The sequence below is a fragment of the Falco peregrinus genome, chromosome 2 (assembly GCF_023634155.1).
Source record: "Falco peregrinus isolate bFalPer1 chromosome 2, bFalPer1.pri, whole genome shotgun sequence".
In the NCBI taxonomy this organism is placed as follows: Eukaryota; Metazoa; Chordata; class Aves; order Falconiformes; family Falconidae; genus Falco; species Falco peregrinus.
Window position 1 is genome coordinate 86324028 of NC_073722.1, and position 15929 is coordinate 86339956.

At 44.4% G+C, this 15929-nt stretch overlaps 1 protein-coding gene across 26 annotated transcripts in view; it reads left to right on the forward strand.

Annotated features, from left to right (window-relative positions):
* Positions 1 to 15929, forward strand: part of FBRSL1 (fibrosin like 1) — a 547946-nt gene that overhangs the window by 524428 nt on the left and 7589 nt on the right. For 11 of the 26 annotated variants that reach the window (XM_055795606.1, XM_055795614.1, XM_055795623.1 and 8 more), the window contains 8 exons: positions 1176 to 1411; positions 3622 to 3672; positions 4593 to 4688; positions 8087 to 8158; positions 8743 to 8781; positions 9632 to 9703; positions 11000 to 11132; positions 15240 to 15317. In XM_055795606.1, the coding sequence (XP_055651581.1) occupies positions 1176 to 1411; positions 3622 to 3672; positions 4593 to 4688; positions 8087 to 8158; positions 8743 to 8781; positions 9632 to 9703; positions 11000 to 11132; positions 15240 to 15317 (777 nt within the window). Of the gene's footprint in view, positions 1 to 923; positions 1085 to 1175; positions 1412 to 3621; positions 3673 to 4592; positions 4689 to 8086; positions 8159 to 8742; positions 8782 to 9631; positions 9704 to 10999; positions 11133 to 15239; positions 15318 to 15929 lie in introns of all 26 variants that reach the window. The other 15 variants (XM_055795613.1, XM_055795625.1, XM_055795622.1 and 12 more) reach the window with 10 other exon arrangements.

A 15929-nucleotide genomic window follows, 5' to 3' on the forward strand; every position in this document is an offset into this window, starting at 1 on the left:
TCTTTGAAGTTCGTAGGCAAAATCACAGATGGATTTAATTGATACCAGCAGTTACGTTGGGAAAGTGGACGTTTATCCCTGCTGTCCTCAGTCATGTCATTTCTGAAGTGCTGGTATTTTCCATCACCCAAAACCGCGTTCAAATTTAGTGCAAGTTGTTCTTCCAGAGGAAGATGCTGAGAAGAGGTCGTATGGTGGGACATTTTGTTTCTGCAGTCGTTATGACCTTCATGAGATCTGGAGCCAGTTCAGTGTTTCTCCTCTTCCCACTGATTCCTTCTCCATATTTTCTCATAGGAGAAAAGCCTGGAGGCAGGGACAAAAAATTACAAGTATAGCCTGTTAGAGACTGAGGAAAGGACTGCTTAGTATTTAAGGTCTCAAAAAAAAACTTAGTGCAAAGAAGGCCACAGCTTCTAGGGTGGATGTTCCTGTGCATGCCCTGGGTCTGAGAAGGGGAAGGATGGCACAGGGATCTGTTGAGAAATGGCTGATGGAGCAGGTAGTTTCCAGCCACCCAAATCCATTATTTCATTGCGTTGTAGATCTTGTCAAAATTTTCCCTCTTGAGTACAATCATCTTAAGAGTTTAACACACACATTAGGCCGCCATCCGTTTTCAGTGTACAGGTATGCTGCTGAATTTCCAGCCTCCAAAGGGAACAGGTCAGTATTACTCATTTTAAAGAGAGCCACTGTCCTCGAGGGTGCTCCCCAGCATCTTGCTGGTGCGGGAAGGTCTGGCCACCGTTCCTGGAGGCATCACGCTCGGTGCCGTGGCCTCAGGTGCCAGGGAGGAGGAGTAACCGTCGGAGCTGCGCTGTGCGGGGGGCTGGCGGGCGGGGGGCCGGGGGCGATGCTTGCTGATGCCCCCGATGATGTTTTCTGCTGTGATGACTCATGGTGTTCTCTCTTGTCTTTAGATACCAGCCTGTTGATATCATTCAACCAACCAATCATGTATTGCCAGCCTCATTCGGGGATTCTGATTGGTACTTTGTCACAGGCATCTCTCTTACCTCCACCAATGAGTCCTCACGTAGAAAACCACCACAGCATGACCTGCAGAAACAGGGAATGCCAGGTGAATATTGACTCTTTCTCCTCCGTCTTTGTGGTACTCACAGGCCCACGGGCCTCTGTGTCTTTTTTTTTTCTCTCTCTCTCTCCTCTAGATCACGAACTGCTCAGGCAAGAGCTGAACAACCGGTTTTTGGTTCAGAGTTCGGACCGGGCCGCTGCCTCACTTGGCCCGGTGCCGCTGCTGAGAGCGGAGTTTCACCAGCACCAACACACGCATCAGCACCAACACACCCACCAGCACACATTCACTCCTTTTCCATCCAGCTTGCCCCAGACGCCGCTCATGCCGCCCTCTGCACCTCCCATGGTGCGTACCCCAGCCCAAAATGTGAGGATAAGTAGAGCATCTCTGGTCAAAAAGCCTAACCTGCTCTTGTCAAACAAAACCCAGTCCTCTTCATTTCAGCCAGGCATGCTGTCCCTGCTCTTCTGACCTGGAGGCCTGGAGAGACAGGCCCAGCACTCCCAGAGGGACCCTCTTTCCATCCAGAGCCTCCACACCCAGCCTCTAGGTCCCCCACGCTGCTACCTGTGAGCAGATACCTGCACCCATGAGACAAGTCCAGAGTCCCTTTAGTTTCCCTGTTCGTGTGTCCTGCTTGTGTACTTCTGTTCGCCCTTTCCCAGGGCCAGGTGCCATGATACTCCAGAACACACCAACAAGGATGCCATGCCACAAGATCAGTGGCCTCCAGCACCAGGCGCAGTCCCCACAACTGTTCCTTGTGGGGCAGACTGCGCTTGCTTACCTGGAGCTCTCACCGTAGTGCAGCATCTCATCTGATGCCAGTTTTGTCCCTCTTCCTCCTAATTCCCTATTCTATATGGATTTTGGCTTTTATTATTCGATCACATCAACAAGCACTAATTTGTGTGTGGCTGGTTCTTCTTGTGGGAGAGATCCTCCTGGCCGTGTAACAAGCGTTAGCATTTTGCCATTGAAGTTGCTTGCAATGCAATGGGACTTTGCTGCAGCTGTTACAAAATTGTTAGAGATCTGCTACAAACGCATTTTGTCAGTGCTTTAAAACACACCCTCTCCCCGCTTCTGGCAATTTCTTTGTGAGATTGAAAGGACAAGATTTAGCATTTTTGCCCCCCTCTCAGTTTCACACTGTGTCCAAAATGTAGAAACAACCCTCTTCTGCTAAGTCTAGCAAAAACTAGGAGTAGCACTAAAGCAGCATTTGGGAAGTAATACCAAGATCTCAAGAAGCATAATGGTTCTCACTTTTCTTTCCCACTGCTGACTGCCCGATGACATTCTTGGGTGTAATCTGCTTAGCAGCAAGACAATTAAAAGTAATACCATCCACCCCAAGTCCTGGCCCAGGTGTTTGCTCAATGTACTCGTGTGTAAACACCTTCCCTTCTTTTCTTGGTCTGTGTAAAACAATCTTGAAATTTTTCTCAGAAACCTCCTGTGTTATTTAAGAATCCCGATACCCGATCCCAGGAACAGCTCCCTCCCCTCCCACCCATGCCCGTTGATGTCAGCCGTCATACCAAAAACAGCTTGCAAGGCTCTTTTGTTATATTTCACTCACATCTTCTTATATTCCACTAGATCAGGTCTGCTAATCCCAACACTAGAGAAGAGTGTTGAAATTTACAGCTGCATGTGTTTGGAAATTTATGGTATTTACACTGGAGGGGACATGGCTCCAGTAATAACTGTAATTAATGAAATTACAAATCTACTCTCCTGCACAGAGGAGTGTGAAACAGCAGCTGACTTGCCAAATAAGCAGCTTTTCATGGGGTCCTACAGCTCCCTTCCCTGCCTTCTTCCCTTCTCCCTCCTCCCCAGCAGAATGTACATACTGTTCAAAAATGCAATGTATATACGCTTTTTGGTTTTGCTTCCAAGGTGGTACAGGGCAAATGGTCGTAAAAATAGATACGGGGCACAGGCTGCGCACATGGAGGTGTTAAAACCCCATGCTGGAATGGAAAAGGTTAACCATCACCTTTTCTCTGGGGCACTCTCTCTTTATCAGGGGAGGGGGAATATATCAAGATTGTGCACCAAAAGTGATCTAGCCCTTTTCCAAATGATTTTGGCCCTTAGAGGAACCCAGAAAATGGGGAATTGGTATTGGTTGCCCTGCAGTAGACATTGGGTCAAATAGAAAACATTCCCTACCTTCTAGTCTGTGGTCTAGTTCAGCGCTCCAGGGGCAGATCCCAGATCTAGACCTGAAGCTGAACTTCACTGCGTTCCACAGCGCTGCAGATATCAGGACTGCTCTCTTCAGAGTGGAGGAACCTCTTGATGTAGTGCCTGCAAAACGGGGCTCTGCAGTGAGGCTCGGCAGCTCCCCACGCGACCCGGGGGCTGGCACCTTTCCATCTCCGTTGGCTTTGGGAAATCAGTCAGTTCCTCATGAGCGAGTATGCAATATCCAGCCAGTTCTGCTCCGTTCAGTGCTGTACAAACGGGCTATGATTATTTGTCTGTGTTGAAATCCTGATGTGTCCGCTACTGCCGAAACCAAACTCACCTGTTGGTTTTTTTTTTCTCTCTTTTCTTTCCAGTTTGACAAGTACGCTCCCAAATTAGACAACCCTTACTTTCGACATTCCAACGTGAGTGCTTACCTTTCTAGGTGGTGTCTTTGTTAATTGTTCTGTTTGCACTTCTTTTGCTTGTTTTCAATTGATAGTATTGTGAATCATTCATTCCTAAAGCTCTTTTTCCATCTCAATATTTTTTTTTTAAGGTACAAAATTTTCTGTGGGCTTTTTTTGTTTTTAATCTTTGTCTACTGCATTTTTGCTGCTGTGGCTCTACTGCTGTGCCTGGGATGGCAGGGAATGCGCAGAAATTGCTAGATCAGTGGTCATTGCAGTATCTTTGCAGCTGGTGCTTCTCACAGTGCAGCAGCCCGGAGTGCATGGCTCTTTCACAAGATTTTGCTCAGGTCACAGGAGTAAGTCAGACTGGTGGTTTCTTCCTGGTGCTCCCCACTGCTCCAAAGCACAAAAACTACATGTTCTGGGACTTGTAAGACTGCTGTATGTGCTCAGGAGAGGCCTAAGCAAAACTTAACCCAGCCTACACAACTACAAGGTGGTGTGCATGCAGCCTGTGGTTAGTGTGCAATGCAGCATCTTGTGGTTCTTTTTTGCTTTGAAAATTAAAGCAGGTCACATTTCAAAACAGGATCAATGTATTTGCTACTGCAGAAAAATGCAGAGTTAACGAAAAGTGAACATAAAACCAAATTATTCCAATTCCTCTAAAAATGGTGAATGCTCTGTGCTTCTTGCAATAGTCCACAAATTGTAAAGGCACACTTGTTCAGCACTATCTAGAAAATGAATCTGATGAGCGCATTTTCCAAGTTTTGGCTTTGCTCTTAAAAATTTTGAAAGCAAATTGAGTGTGTATTTTCATTGTGGCACTCGTTCAACACAGTACTATTTTTGTATGTGCCAGGCTTGGCACCTACCTCCATTATTGTTCAAGTTGTCCTGTGACATAAGCATCTCTTTTTCTTTTGTAGTTCTTTCCAACCTATCCTCCAGCAATGCCTGGAATGCCACCCATGCTTCCACATTCAGGTCCCTTTGGGTCACTTCAGGGAGCATTTCAACCGAAGGTACAAACTTCTTCTTCTGAAGGCTTTGTTCTTTTGCTGGGAGAGAAACTGTATTCAGAGTCATGTCTCTGGTGATTTTGTAGTACATGATTTAACTAGCAGAAGTGCAGCACAGGGTTGGAAGCAATCACCCCACAGATCTGTGAGCATCCTCTGCACAAAGCAGCCAACACTTCAGCAAAAATTTTCTCTTGGCACTACAGATCGTTCCTTGGAAAAGGATATAGTGGTTCGCTTGGGAGGTCAACTGAAACTGGAGTAGAAGCATACTGTCACATGCATTACTTGATTGAAATATTTACAGCTAATAATAGACTGATGAGTCCCAAATCATTTTATAAATTTAATGGTCTGAGATTGCAAAAGATGAACTGTGTTTATTCCCAGAAGAAAAAAGAGAAATTGACTGTATAAGTGTGGGAACAATAGGGAGAGACTGCTGTAAATGGGTAGAGCAATTTGAAGGAGCTGAATTTTTATTCCCAGCTCCGACACTGTCTGACCTTGGGCAAGTCGCTTAAATCTTCTGTTCCTTAGCTTCCTCATCTTTAAAGTTATCTTGCAGTGGGTTTTGTAAGAGTTGATGAATGCCTGCAAGCTTCTTTGAGATAGTGTGTTTGAAGGGTGCACTGCAACTGTAACTACAACTAGCACTGATGGGCATTTGGAAATGTTGCCATGTTAACTACCATTTTTGATGAATTCCGTGGTGTGCACTGCTTTTTTTTTCCTTCCAGACATGTTTGTCTTTTTATTAACTATTATTAAATAAACAGAAACTGTTAAATCTCTCCATGCAAGAAATAGGCATTGTTATCTATATAGTATTTGTTCGAAAAGGGAGCACTTCAGTTGTAAGGTGATGTGTCTAGCTTCCTTACATACTGTGATTTAGAGATTCCTTACCTTGAACTATGTTTCTGTAGAGCTGTGCTACTGTGTTACAAGATTTGAAGGACCACCGCGGTAGCCAGGCCATTTCTGTTTGCATTTGGAAGGTCGTTTCCATAACCATAGCAGGCCTGTGGGGTACGCTTCCCTCAGTAGTCTCCCTGACATCAGTGGAAGTCAGTAATTAGCAGCTGCTGCAAATAAGGCCTCTTACAACCTTCCCACCTAAAAATTTCTGTAATGGAAGCTGGAGTATTTCTTCAGCGCCCATTGAATCCGTTACAGTATTTTATTGTCCGGATACATCATAAATAGCAAAGACTCTAAAATGGCTCTTTTGAACAGGAGTTCTGTAGGTAGTGGCTCCAGGCATAGAAGAGGAGCAGTTGTATCTAAGCAGAGGGAGCAAGAGGGACGGAACATAGCTCTCCCTTGATGGAGTTTGTCCAGCAGTGTTAAGTGTTGCTATTTGTGCAAAGGTTGCCAGGGAGTCCCTACAGACCTCAAATTGTCAGCTGTGAACTCGATTTTCCAAGAAAAGGAGCTGCACAAATAAGGTGGAATTGGCAGAATTTTGCTAATGTGAAGATAGGGCTCAGGTCTGCCATAAGGCTACTTACTGTTAACGAGGAGCTTCTGATACACCGATAGCATGCTCTCCCGGTTTCCATCTTCATTACAGAGCTTTGTAGATACCATCTCACTGTAAAATACCATCAGACCAAAGAGAAGCGGTTACACAGTGAGAAAGGATAAGTGAGCACTAACCCTTTACATTTTTAAACAATTCCTAGTGCTGTATTATAACTTGCTTTTAATTCATTTTAATGATAGAAACATAGAACAATTTCTAGCTTTGAGTTTAAGCAGTGCAGGGTCATGCTTTGGTGCCATGGTTAATCACCAGCATCACTTGATCTCTAGACAGTGCTGTATTTACATACAATTACAGTCTAACACCTGAAAAAAAAGAGAGTTAGGTTGAAAAATGGATCTGCCGCTTTGGCGCATTATTTTCCAGTTTCCTAGAGGAGACAGAGCTGCACTGCTAGGCAAAGCCACTCTAGTCATCATTACTACATCATTTTTCCATGCTCTCTCCCTCCCAAGCTGAGTAAAGCCTTCATAATCACTGCAGACCTGATGATTTGGTTTTGGCACACTGAATCCAGCACTTCTGGCTTTCCAAAGCAGAGGTCTTGGTTTTGTTTTTCCCCTTCCCGTGTCAGTTGCCTACAGCTGTGCATGTAAATCCACTGCACATAAATCCAGGCTGATGGTAAACTTCTCAGAGACTTTCCCAAAGGCCATTTCTCACAAGCTAAGAACTTGAAAAGGTCAGAAGTACTCCGTTTACTTTGTTGGAGGAAGCACTCACGTCTTTCTCCAGGGGACAAAGGGACAGGATGACACCATGCTATTAACGTGTTGTGATCTTGAAGCTCTTGCCTGTATGATAGCTGTAACTTACGTGCCACCTTGTATATACCTCAGCTGTCAGACAGGCCCTGAGAGCACAGATCTGCCTGGGGAGTTTGTTGACTTACCTACACACTCGCACAAGAATTCTCTTCTTAATGAGTCCGGAAGTTACGTAGCCTTAGACAAATTAAAACCTATCTTTCCTCCCACACCCATGATTATAGTCATGCCTTGTACAGTTTGTTTGAAATTGACTGTAATTTGACCTAAAATGTGAGCAAAGTAATCTCTTGGGGAATGAGGTTTAACCCCTCTGCACTCAGCTGCATGGAGGCACCAGGTGCAGTTGCTCTGGGAGTGGGAGATGGATGAATGCCAGAGTGAGAAAACAAACGAGTTCTTGGGGATCGTCTAGAACAGGGCAACAGGTGGGATCCGGAGGAGGAGGAGGAACAGGGATTCATTCAATGAGGTGTTTAATTCTTGCTGGAAAATGATGGGATAAACAATGCAAAGCTATAAAAGACCCACAAGCACCTTCTAAGGTTTCTTACTTTGCCTTGTCGAAGCAAATACATGGGCTGTTTACATTTTAGCCATTGTGTTACACAGCCCCAGTCAGAGAGGGGCCATGGTCCAAGAGGTGGAATATGGTCCTAGGATGCTTGAGTCATTTTGTTCCTGACTGCTGTGCTGGTTGCTGCCTGAAACATGGAGGGAGTCAGGCCACCTCTCTCATTCTCTCTCTTACTGCCTGCCTGGTTTGTCTGAAGAATAAGCTTGGGGGTCAGGGACTGTCTCTTTCCATCCCCTTGCATACTGCGTAGCACAATGGGGTTGTGATTTCAACGGGGCTTAGAGGTGCTGCTGTAATACTGTTACCGCTGCTAAGTAATAATAGATGACATGGTGGTTAAATGCTGTTGGCTGTCAGTAAGAGATAACATTTAGCACTAATGTAGCAATATGCGTGTTCAAAGCACAGTACAAACATGGACTAATTAATGCCGTTAACATCAGATAGAGATGTTAAACATACCACTGGTACGATACAGTATTATTCACGCTCTATTCTTGTCTTTCAGACTTCAAACCCTATTGATGTAGCAGGTAGACCAGGCACGGTCCACCATACACTGCTGCAGAAGACTCCAGGGGTAGGCAACAATATATAACCTTCCTTTCAGCTTATCTGGATTTGCAGTAAACAGAGTAATTGCTCAAAAAAAAAAAAAAAAAAAAAAAAAGGCAAGCAGCTGGTGAGCAAATTGGCCTTCTAGACTTGGAATGTGTGGTCAGGACAGAAGTTCTTTTTCTGGTGAGACAACAGTAGCCTCCACCAGGCGTGAATACAAAGGGATGTATTGACTTTTTTAAACAAAGTCAGAGGGAAATGTGGCAGGAAACCCCTTCAAAGTCTTTCCCCTAAGCATTGCTTGGAGAATAGTTTTATTCGCTCCATTTCAGAACAATTACAAGGTTCAGAAAAGCACTGGCACTCTTAAGTTGCTAGCATGAAGCTGCTTTGTTTATCATAAAATTCTGCTGAGTTTGGTGCAAGGAATGAAAGAGAAGGTTTAAGCCTTCTTTAAGCCTTTTAGGTTTCCTGTGTCACAGGGGACTTCTCTGCACCATTGCTTTCTAAATGCTTTTACTGGTTCAGAGGAAGGAAGTTCCCCACCTTTCTGTATATTGGCTAGTTTTAGAAAGACTGATTGTTTTATTTCTGCTTTTTCCATAGGTGTCAGACCCTTATAGGCCTCCAGTAAGAGTAAGTAAGGTTTGTGGGGGATTTTATATGCATATATATACACACATACACTTCAAATACTGCGCATGGGTTTTTGAAATTCGTCCAGCAGAAAATTTCATGCTCATCCTTTATTTAAAGCAAAATGTCATAGTGAGCTCTTAGCTGCTTCTGATTAATAATGTTTAGGTTGAATCCCAACCTTATTTTGCATCCATTTATGTGCATTAATAGTTCACATTATGAAGTAAGGGTCACAGAAATAAGTGACTGTGAGCACAGGCAGACATTCACCAGTGGCTTAGGTCAGTGTGTTTTGTGTTTCTTATGTTCCACAAAAACACCCTACAGTGAGTACCACAGCTCAACTGAAAAACAGTAACTTGTTTGGCTGTAGCACTGCTCATCTCTGGCGACTGTTTGTCCATACCCTTTTCCTTCCTAAATGCAAGTAGCCATAATAACCACGCATGACTTAGCTTGCAGTGCAGCAGGGATGAATGAACAGGGTTCTTTTCGGAGACGGAACTGTTAACTATTAGTTGCTTTCTCTTAAGCATGGCTTACTGTTCTTTGCTGCCATTTATTTCAGTTTATGAAGAGGGGAGTGCACGTAGGAAAGAACAAGGCAGGTATCTCAGATCTCCGTGAGATGAGGAAGATATCCCACATCACACATTCCTCCCGTTTGTTTCCTTCTTAATTTAAACATCATCTGCTGCAGTACAGAAAAAAATGTTGATCACCTATTGTGCTGTTTTAGCAATCAGCCTTCCTCATTGCTTAGCTACCTGTTTGACAGTAAGGGAAATGAAACGTTCTATCTGATGTAGATTGCTAACGTATAAATTAATCTAAATTCTTGTGCTTTCTGCTGCAGAAACCCGGGAAGTGGTGTGCCGTTCATGTACAGATCGCCTGGCAGATCTACCATCACCAGCAAAAGATAAAGGTAATTCAGAGAGTTTCTGGAACAAAGCTATTTCTTTGGGCTTATGGATTATATTTTAGTGAGTAATGAGCAGGAAGCAGTTACTGTTGGTGATTCTCAAGCTTGCCTACATTGATTAACTAGCACTTTCAATCCTTCAACATTTATTGTAGCAACTGTAAAGTTTATCTGAGGGCAAAGGAGTGGGGTTGAAAGGTAGCAAAATGAGCAGGAGATACTAAGTGCGCAGCCAGAAAGAGATGAAGAAAGGGAGAGGGAGGGCAATTTGGTCCAAATTCATCTTTTTTACAAAGCATACATGTTTAATGTCAATTCCCTTTTGTACTAGTACCTCCTGTGGAGGAGGTAATGAAATAACCGATATAGTGAAGAACACATTACAAAGCAGAGAGCAGGCAAGTGGATTGATCGTTACTGTGTTAGAGTCTGTTGGCCTTTCTGCACTGCATTGGTGATGGGCAGAGGGAGGGGGACTAAAACTCAAGTGGTAAGAAGACGTAGGTACGCTGGGGTGCTGTTACAGGCTCCATGTTCCCTGTGGCACCAGAGTAGCTGATAATGGGACTTCTATAGCGTTTCTTTTTTCATAGCTCCTGCTGTAGTCTTTTTGTCCCATTAATGAAGACTATTCAGTGCTTAAGTAGGTGCGCTGTAAGTAGTGCCTCTGCAAGTGGTGTATGTCCATTTTTTTTTTTAAGCAAATACATCTTCTTTAAGCTATTGAGAGATTTAGGTGACTTCGGTGCAGTTCTGACCCTGCTGACTTCTATAGGGGAAGGATAAAAATAGCCTCTGGAGAAGCCTCATAGTTTTTATCCTTCGCCTGTTGTCTGCATGCTGAGCTATATGAGCTGCAGGAAGGGCATAGTCTAAGAACATCTCTCTCTCTCCAAACTGGAGAAGCAAAACAGACAAGTCCATCACCCAGCTCTCAAGACTTCTGTCGGCAGCTTTCCGCCTGCAGAGTATTTTTTTGTCAGGCTGAGAGCACCAACTGATCCTGGGGTGCAGCACGCTCAGTGTATCATGTTGCATGCTCCACTGTGTGTGCTGAGGGGCTGAGAGCTCACTTCAGACCTTATTCATGTGGATAAGGCAGGCAGCCGAGAGTCTGTGAAGCGAAATGGCCTTACAGATGCTGTCAGAGCATGACTGTAGTAACGTGACCAGAGACACTGCTGTCACTCTCACTAACTCTCCCTGGCAGGGCTAAGCAGGAGTGAGCCTGAACTCCCTGTCTTTTTCTCCCATAAAGAAGGAAGTGTATAATAAGATTGTTTTTATATCATTTGACAGCAAATGCAGCTGGATCCCCACAAGCTAGAGATAGGTGGTAAACTTGACCTGTTCAGCAGACCTCCTGCCCCTGGAGTGTTTCCAGGCTTCCATTATCCACAGGATCTTGCCAGGCCTCTGTTTTCTACCACAGGTAAGGGAAGATCATCTTTTGTTGAAAAAAAATCAAACAGTATATGTAACGTGTGTCTCTACAGCTACGTATGCCTCCAAAACTGAAGCAAGCAAGATTGGTTCAGAGGGGTGTGGAGGCACTGGCCACTGTTGTGACCAGGGCAATTGGAGCTGCTGGTCTGGGTCCCGCGGCCACCTGCAGCGCAGGATCCTCTGCACATCTCTGAGCGCAGCTGCTGGCTCATACATCCATGTGTGTGCAGCTGGTTCTTATGTGCCTGATTATTTAATAGACTATGGATTTTTAAAAGCAATTTTGACAAAACACTTGAAAATGTTTCCATTGCACGGGACTGGAAGTGGACCTGGTCTCTTTCTTGCTGTTGTATTAGCCATGTTGTTCTTCTCAGCTCCTCCACTCACTGAGTTTACATTTGTTTTCTGGAAACAAGGGATTTTTGTAAAAGGAAAACTTCAGTAACAGCACTGAAAATATCACACAAAGTGTATTTGTGAAGTGTTTGTTTTTAAATATAACCCCCCCTATGTGTTACACAGTCCAGCAATGTCTGAGGCTTAAAATGGCATACTGAATTTTTTAAAAAACAAAGAATTAAATACAGTTTACATTGATGAACTGCTTTCCAATCTGTTGGAGAAGTAATTACAATTAATGCAATTACCAAAGTGCAGTAAGCTTCACTGCGCTGTTCTCAATGGCTCTGACCACAGGAGACTGCAACTCTGACATTCTGGTATTGGAGGTAACTGTAGATTCATGTGGATGTCTGTCTACCAGATGTTTTTGTTCTGTTCCCAGGCTTAATTTTCCCCTAGACTTTTTCAGATTTTCTTTCTGTGTTAGAGATGCTAAGGTAAAGAAGCTAAAGAAGGCAGCTTCTGAGGGAGCAATATCAATTGATGAGATGTAGCTTAGCTCTTTATGTAATTAATTGGCAAATAATGTAATTCTCTTTCCTAATGTTATTCTAGTGTTATGATGCAATATTGCACTCGCATTCTTAAGTCAGTGCAGACGTGGTCATATTCAGCCTTGGTTCAACCCTGCTGAAATTAATGGGGTTAGAAATGTTTTGAATTCTGTCCCCAGAATTTTCGTGACAGAAAAGCAACAGATGAGGCTCAAGCTGAATCCTCCATGAGAATTGGATTTCAAATGCAGATTTCAGCCTTCAGGAACTCCACCAGTGGTTCTGTCTGTCTTTCTGCCCTTATCTGTGGATGGAAATTCTTAAACATTAAATGCATGTTTCTGCCACATATAATCAGTGCTGATACTAGCTGTGCATTGTAGGATGCTACCTGCATTTTGGTCTCTGTAAAGGTCCTTTATAGTACAGGGCCAAGATATTTATTGCACCTGCTTGGATGCATAGGCACAGCTTATTTACAAACCTCTGTCTGTTTTCCTTATCACCATCCTCAGTCTGTCCTGTGTTGTCATTACAAGAATCTTGTTTCACATATGGTTTTGCTGCTGAAGGCTGTGTTGGGCAGGGTGTACCCTAACAGGCAGAAAAGCGCCAGTCCAGTTGGTATCCTGAGCTTTTTCTCTTAAAGATGCAAGCATGGCTTGCTTTTCCATTCATAAAAGCAAGAGGGGGAACAGTATGAAATAGAAATGTTAAAGAAGGCAAATTAATAGAAAACTTTCACTACAGATAAACAACCTTACAGCAACTTGTCTGTGAGTATATTAATCACAGGAGCCATCACACGGTAAATCTAGGTAAAGAGTGCTATCAAAGTGAACAAACATTGCAGCAGTAATATATAGATGAATAAATCTTTTACTCTGCAATATCCGAGGCATTCTTTTCCCCTTATCGAACAAGCGTGCAGTTGATGTGAATCATTGGTTCTGCTGCATTGCCTAGTTACTGTGGGAGACATAAGTTATCTTAGGGCCACCTGTCTTCAGGACGGATGTTCAGCTGCCTGGCAGACGCTATATTTAATAACTACCTGACAGGCTGCAATGCCGCTCCTGGCTTTCTCCGGAGGATTTTTTATTATCAGCCCATGTAGTTGAGTTTGTAAGCCATCTCCTTTGAAGAAATCTCCCATCCATTATACACCTTCTGAAATCTTAAAGGATTAGAAAGATGACAGTCTCCATCCGTCTTGAAGCATTGGAGCAGTCAGAATGTTTATAGATAACTCCAGGTCTCATTGCTATGGTCTCTCTTAAGTTTCCTCAACTCATTTTCTGGCTGCTTAGGTTTGTGGTGCCCAAGCTGGTGAGGGACACGTAGCGCTGTCTCCCTCTTCGATTTTATAGTCTGCTTGTGTTCTGGACACATTGAGTGCATTTTACGACCGTCTGTTGTTGGGCAGTGTCACCAAAAAAGACCAGGTCAGGGACTGGGCAGCACCCCTGTAAAACACTGTTTGGGCTGTGTTAGGGATACAGTTTCTCCTGTGCATGATTATTTCTTTTCTCCATTTCCCCCTACTTTTGCTATGAACTTCTATAGTGCTATCAGCACTGATGATACATAGTGGAAATGTGCATGTGTTGATGTGGCTTGAAAATGAAGGGCAGGAACTTAGCAGAGCAGGTCTGCCACTGGTGGGATTCATTCCTGTGTGCCACAGACAAGGCAGAAGTCTTGGTGGTGAAGGTGACAGGAGAGCTGGAGTGCCAGCTGAGAGGAGAAGGATCATAACCCTCTATTCTATAAGAGAAAGTTATCACTTGAGAAAGCATTGACTGGGTAAGCTGTTAGTGAAGAGCCCATGTTCATGCCCAGTATGGCTGCCGATGTTTGCTAGAGCTGGCCTGTTACTCTTGCCAGTATTAAGGGAAGTTAACTTTTTTACTAACCAAATACACAAGACAGAAGCACTGAAACACTTTATTTAGATGTTGGTCTATTTTGCGCAGGACTTAATATGTCCTTGGCAAAGTACTGCTTCTGTCGTTGTGTGGAATTATTAGTTTCTAACAAAATGAGACAGTTAATGCCAGGTGTGGCGGGTTGTGCTTTTGGAAGTTGTGTTTGCATCAAGCAGCTTCTGAAAGTTATGATAGTCACTAATTCTGCTTTGTCTGCTATAGTGAAGTACTGGCAAGGAGGAGACACCAAAAGGACATTCATAGCTTGAACAGCTGGAGAGGGTTGGGCTTGTCAGTGTAATACTGGAGCCACAGAAGCGTTTTGTCACACACATCTGAAACATAAAAACATTCAAAAGTTGATTTCAGGTGCATCCTGAAAATCATCTGTGCTAATCTTAGAGTGTGAAAGCCAGGCCTGTGATACTGTCCAAACATACCATCATTTGCAAGATACACGGGGGTTAATGTTCCTCCAGAACCCACATATCCCAGTGGCAGGCGACACCAGTGCTTCTCACACTGCATTGCAAGCCCATTCAGGTTTGCATGCGTCTGTCTGCAAAGGAAGCAAATCTTTCATTTTCTGCTATGAAAGGAGAGCAGTATTTTCTGTATGAGCCTGGTCCACCTTGAAATACAGGGCAGGCCTGCTTGTTTCAGCCCATTCTTGCCCCCTGCCTTAACCTAATGTAATCCAGCATGCTCAGCAGTGGTGTTCCTTTCCCACGAGGTAGCATGGCGCCGTGGCAATGAGCAGTGTCTAGCAAAGGGGAATAAATACCACAGGGGCGGCCTGTGGATGCAGAGACAGATGTGAGAGCGTAGATGGAGCTCTCAAGGGAGAGGCATGATTGATGTTCCCTGCGTGCCTGTCATTAACTGGTGTTTCACATAGACTCTAATCAGTCACTTCTGAGCACCTTCTGTCTGGGCCCATAACCTGGACTGACCCTTTTTAATATAAACACAGAGTAATGACTGAAAACGCCAGACAAAGAGATGCACTGCCTTATTACTACAGGTGAGCGAAAGGCTCAGTGCAAGGTCTCCTCCTGCCTCCTAGTGCCCACAGACCCCTTTAAAGGGCACTCAGAGAAATCCTGCCTGTAGCTCACTCAGCTGGGGGGGAGCGTCTTCCCCTGTCTTTGCTATCTTTAAATGTGCCTGTGCCTTTGCATCTTGTTCTTGAATGTGACGGCCAGGACCGTGGTGTATGCAAGCAGTCACTTGTCACTGAATTAAAAAGGGACCTTGTTCTCACAGGTGCGACACATCCAGCTACCACCCCTTTTGGTCCTTCACCTCACCACAGCAGTTTCCTGCCTACTAACCACTTGGCAGGTAAGTGTAAGTAAAACCCTGCCTTCACCTTTAGACTTCTGACCCATTCCTGGCTCTCCAGTGTGGTCCTGCCTTGAGGCACTGTAGCACTAGGAGAAGGAGAGGCTTTGTCTCAGGAACCAGAAGCTGGCCAGCTTCTCACCTGTGCCAGCTGCCCAGCACATCCCCTCTGCTCTCCTCCAAAGGAAAGGGGCAGAATTAGCAGACCCTCTCCTGCAAGAGAAGAGGGCATTGCAGAGCAGTCAAGGCTGTCACTGCTGGGACACTGCACAGGAGCTGAAATGTGGCTTGTAGAGCCCGTCTGTGCCGCTGAATGTGCGCAGGCAAATGGGAGAAATTTATGCAAAGGCACCTCAACCAAGCCACAGCTTAAAATGGGCTCCTCCCGTACCGTTTCCCACCTATGAAAGTTCTTGGATAGGTTCTTTAATAAAGTTCAGAGAACAGTTGCTGGCAAATAGCTGTTCTGCACATTTTGCCAGCCTTTCAGTTTCCTAATTGGTAGTAAGTAGAGCCTGATTTTCTCAGATTTCCTCATTTTAGAAGCTCACAAGCAGCTCATTGCCAATTAAAGTTCAAGCTCTGTTGATTAATGTTTTAGTAACACTCATC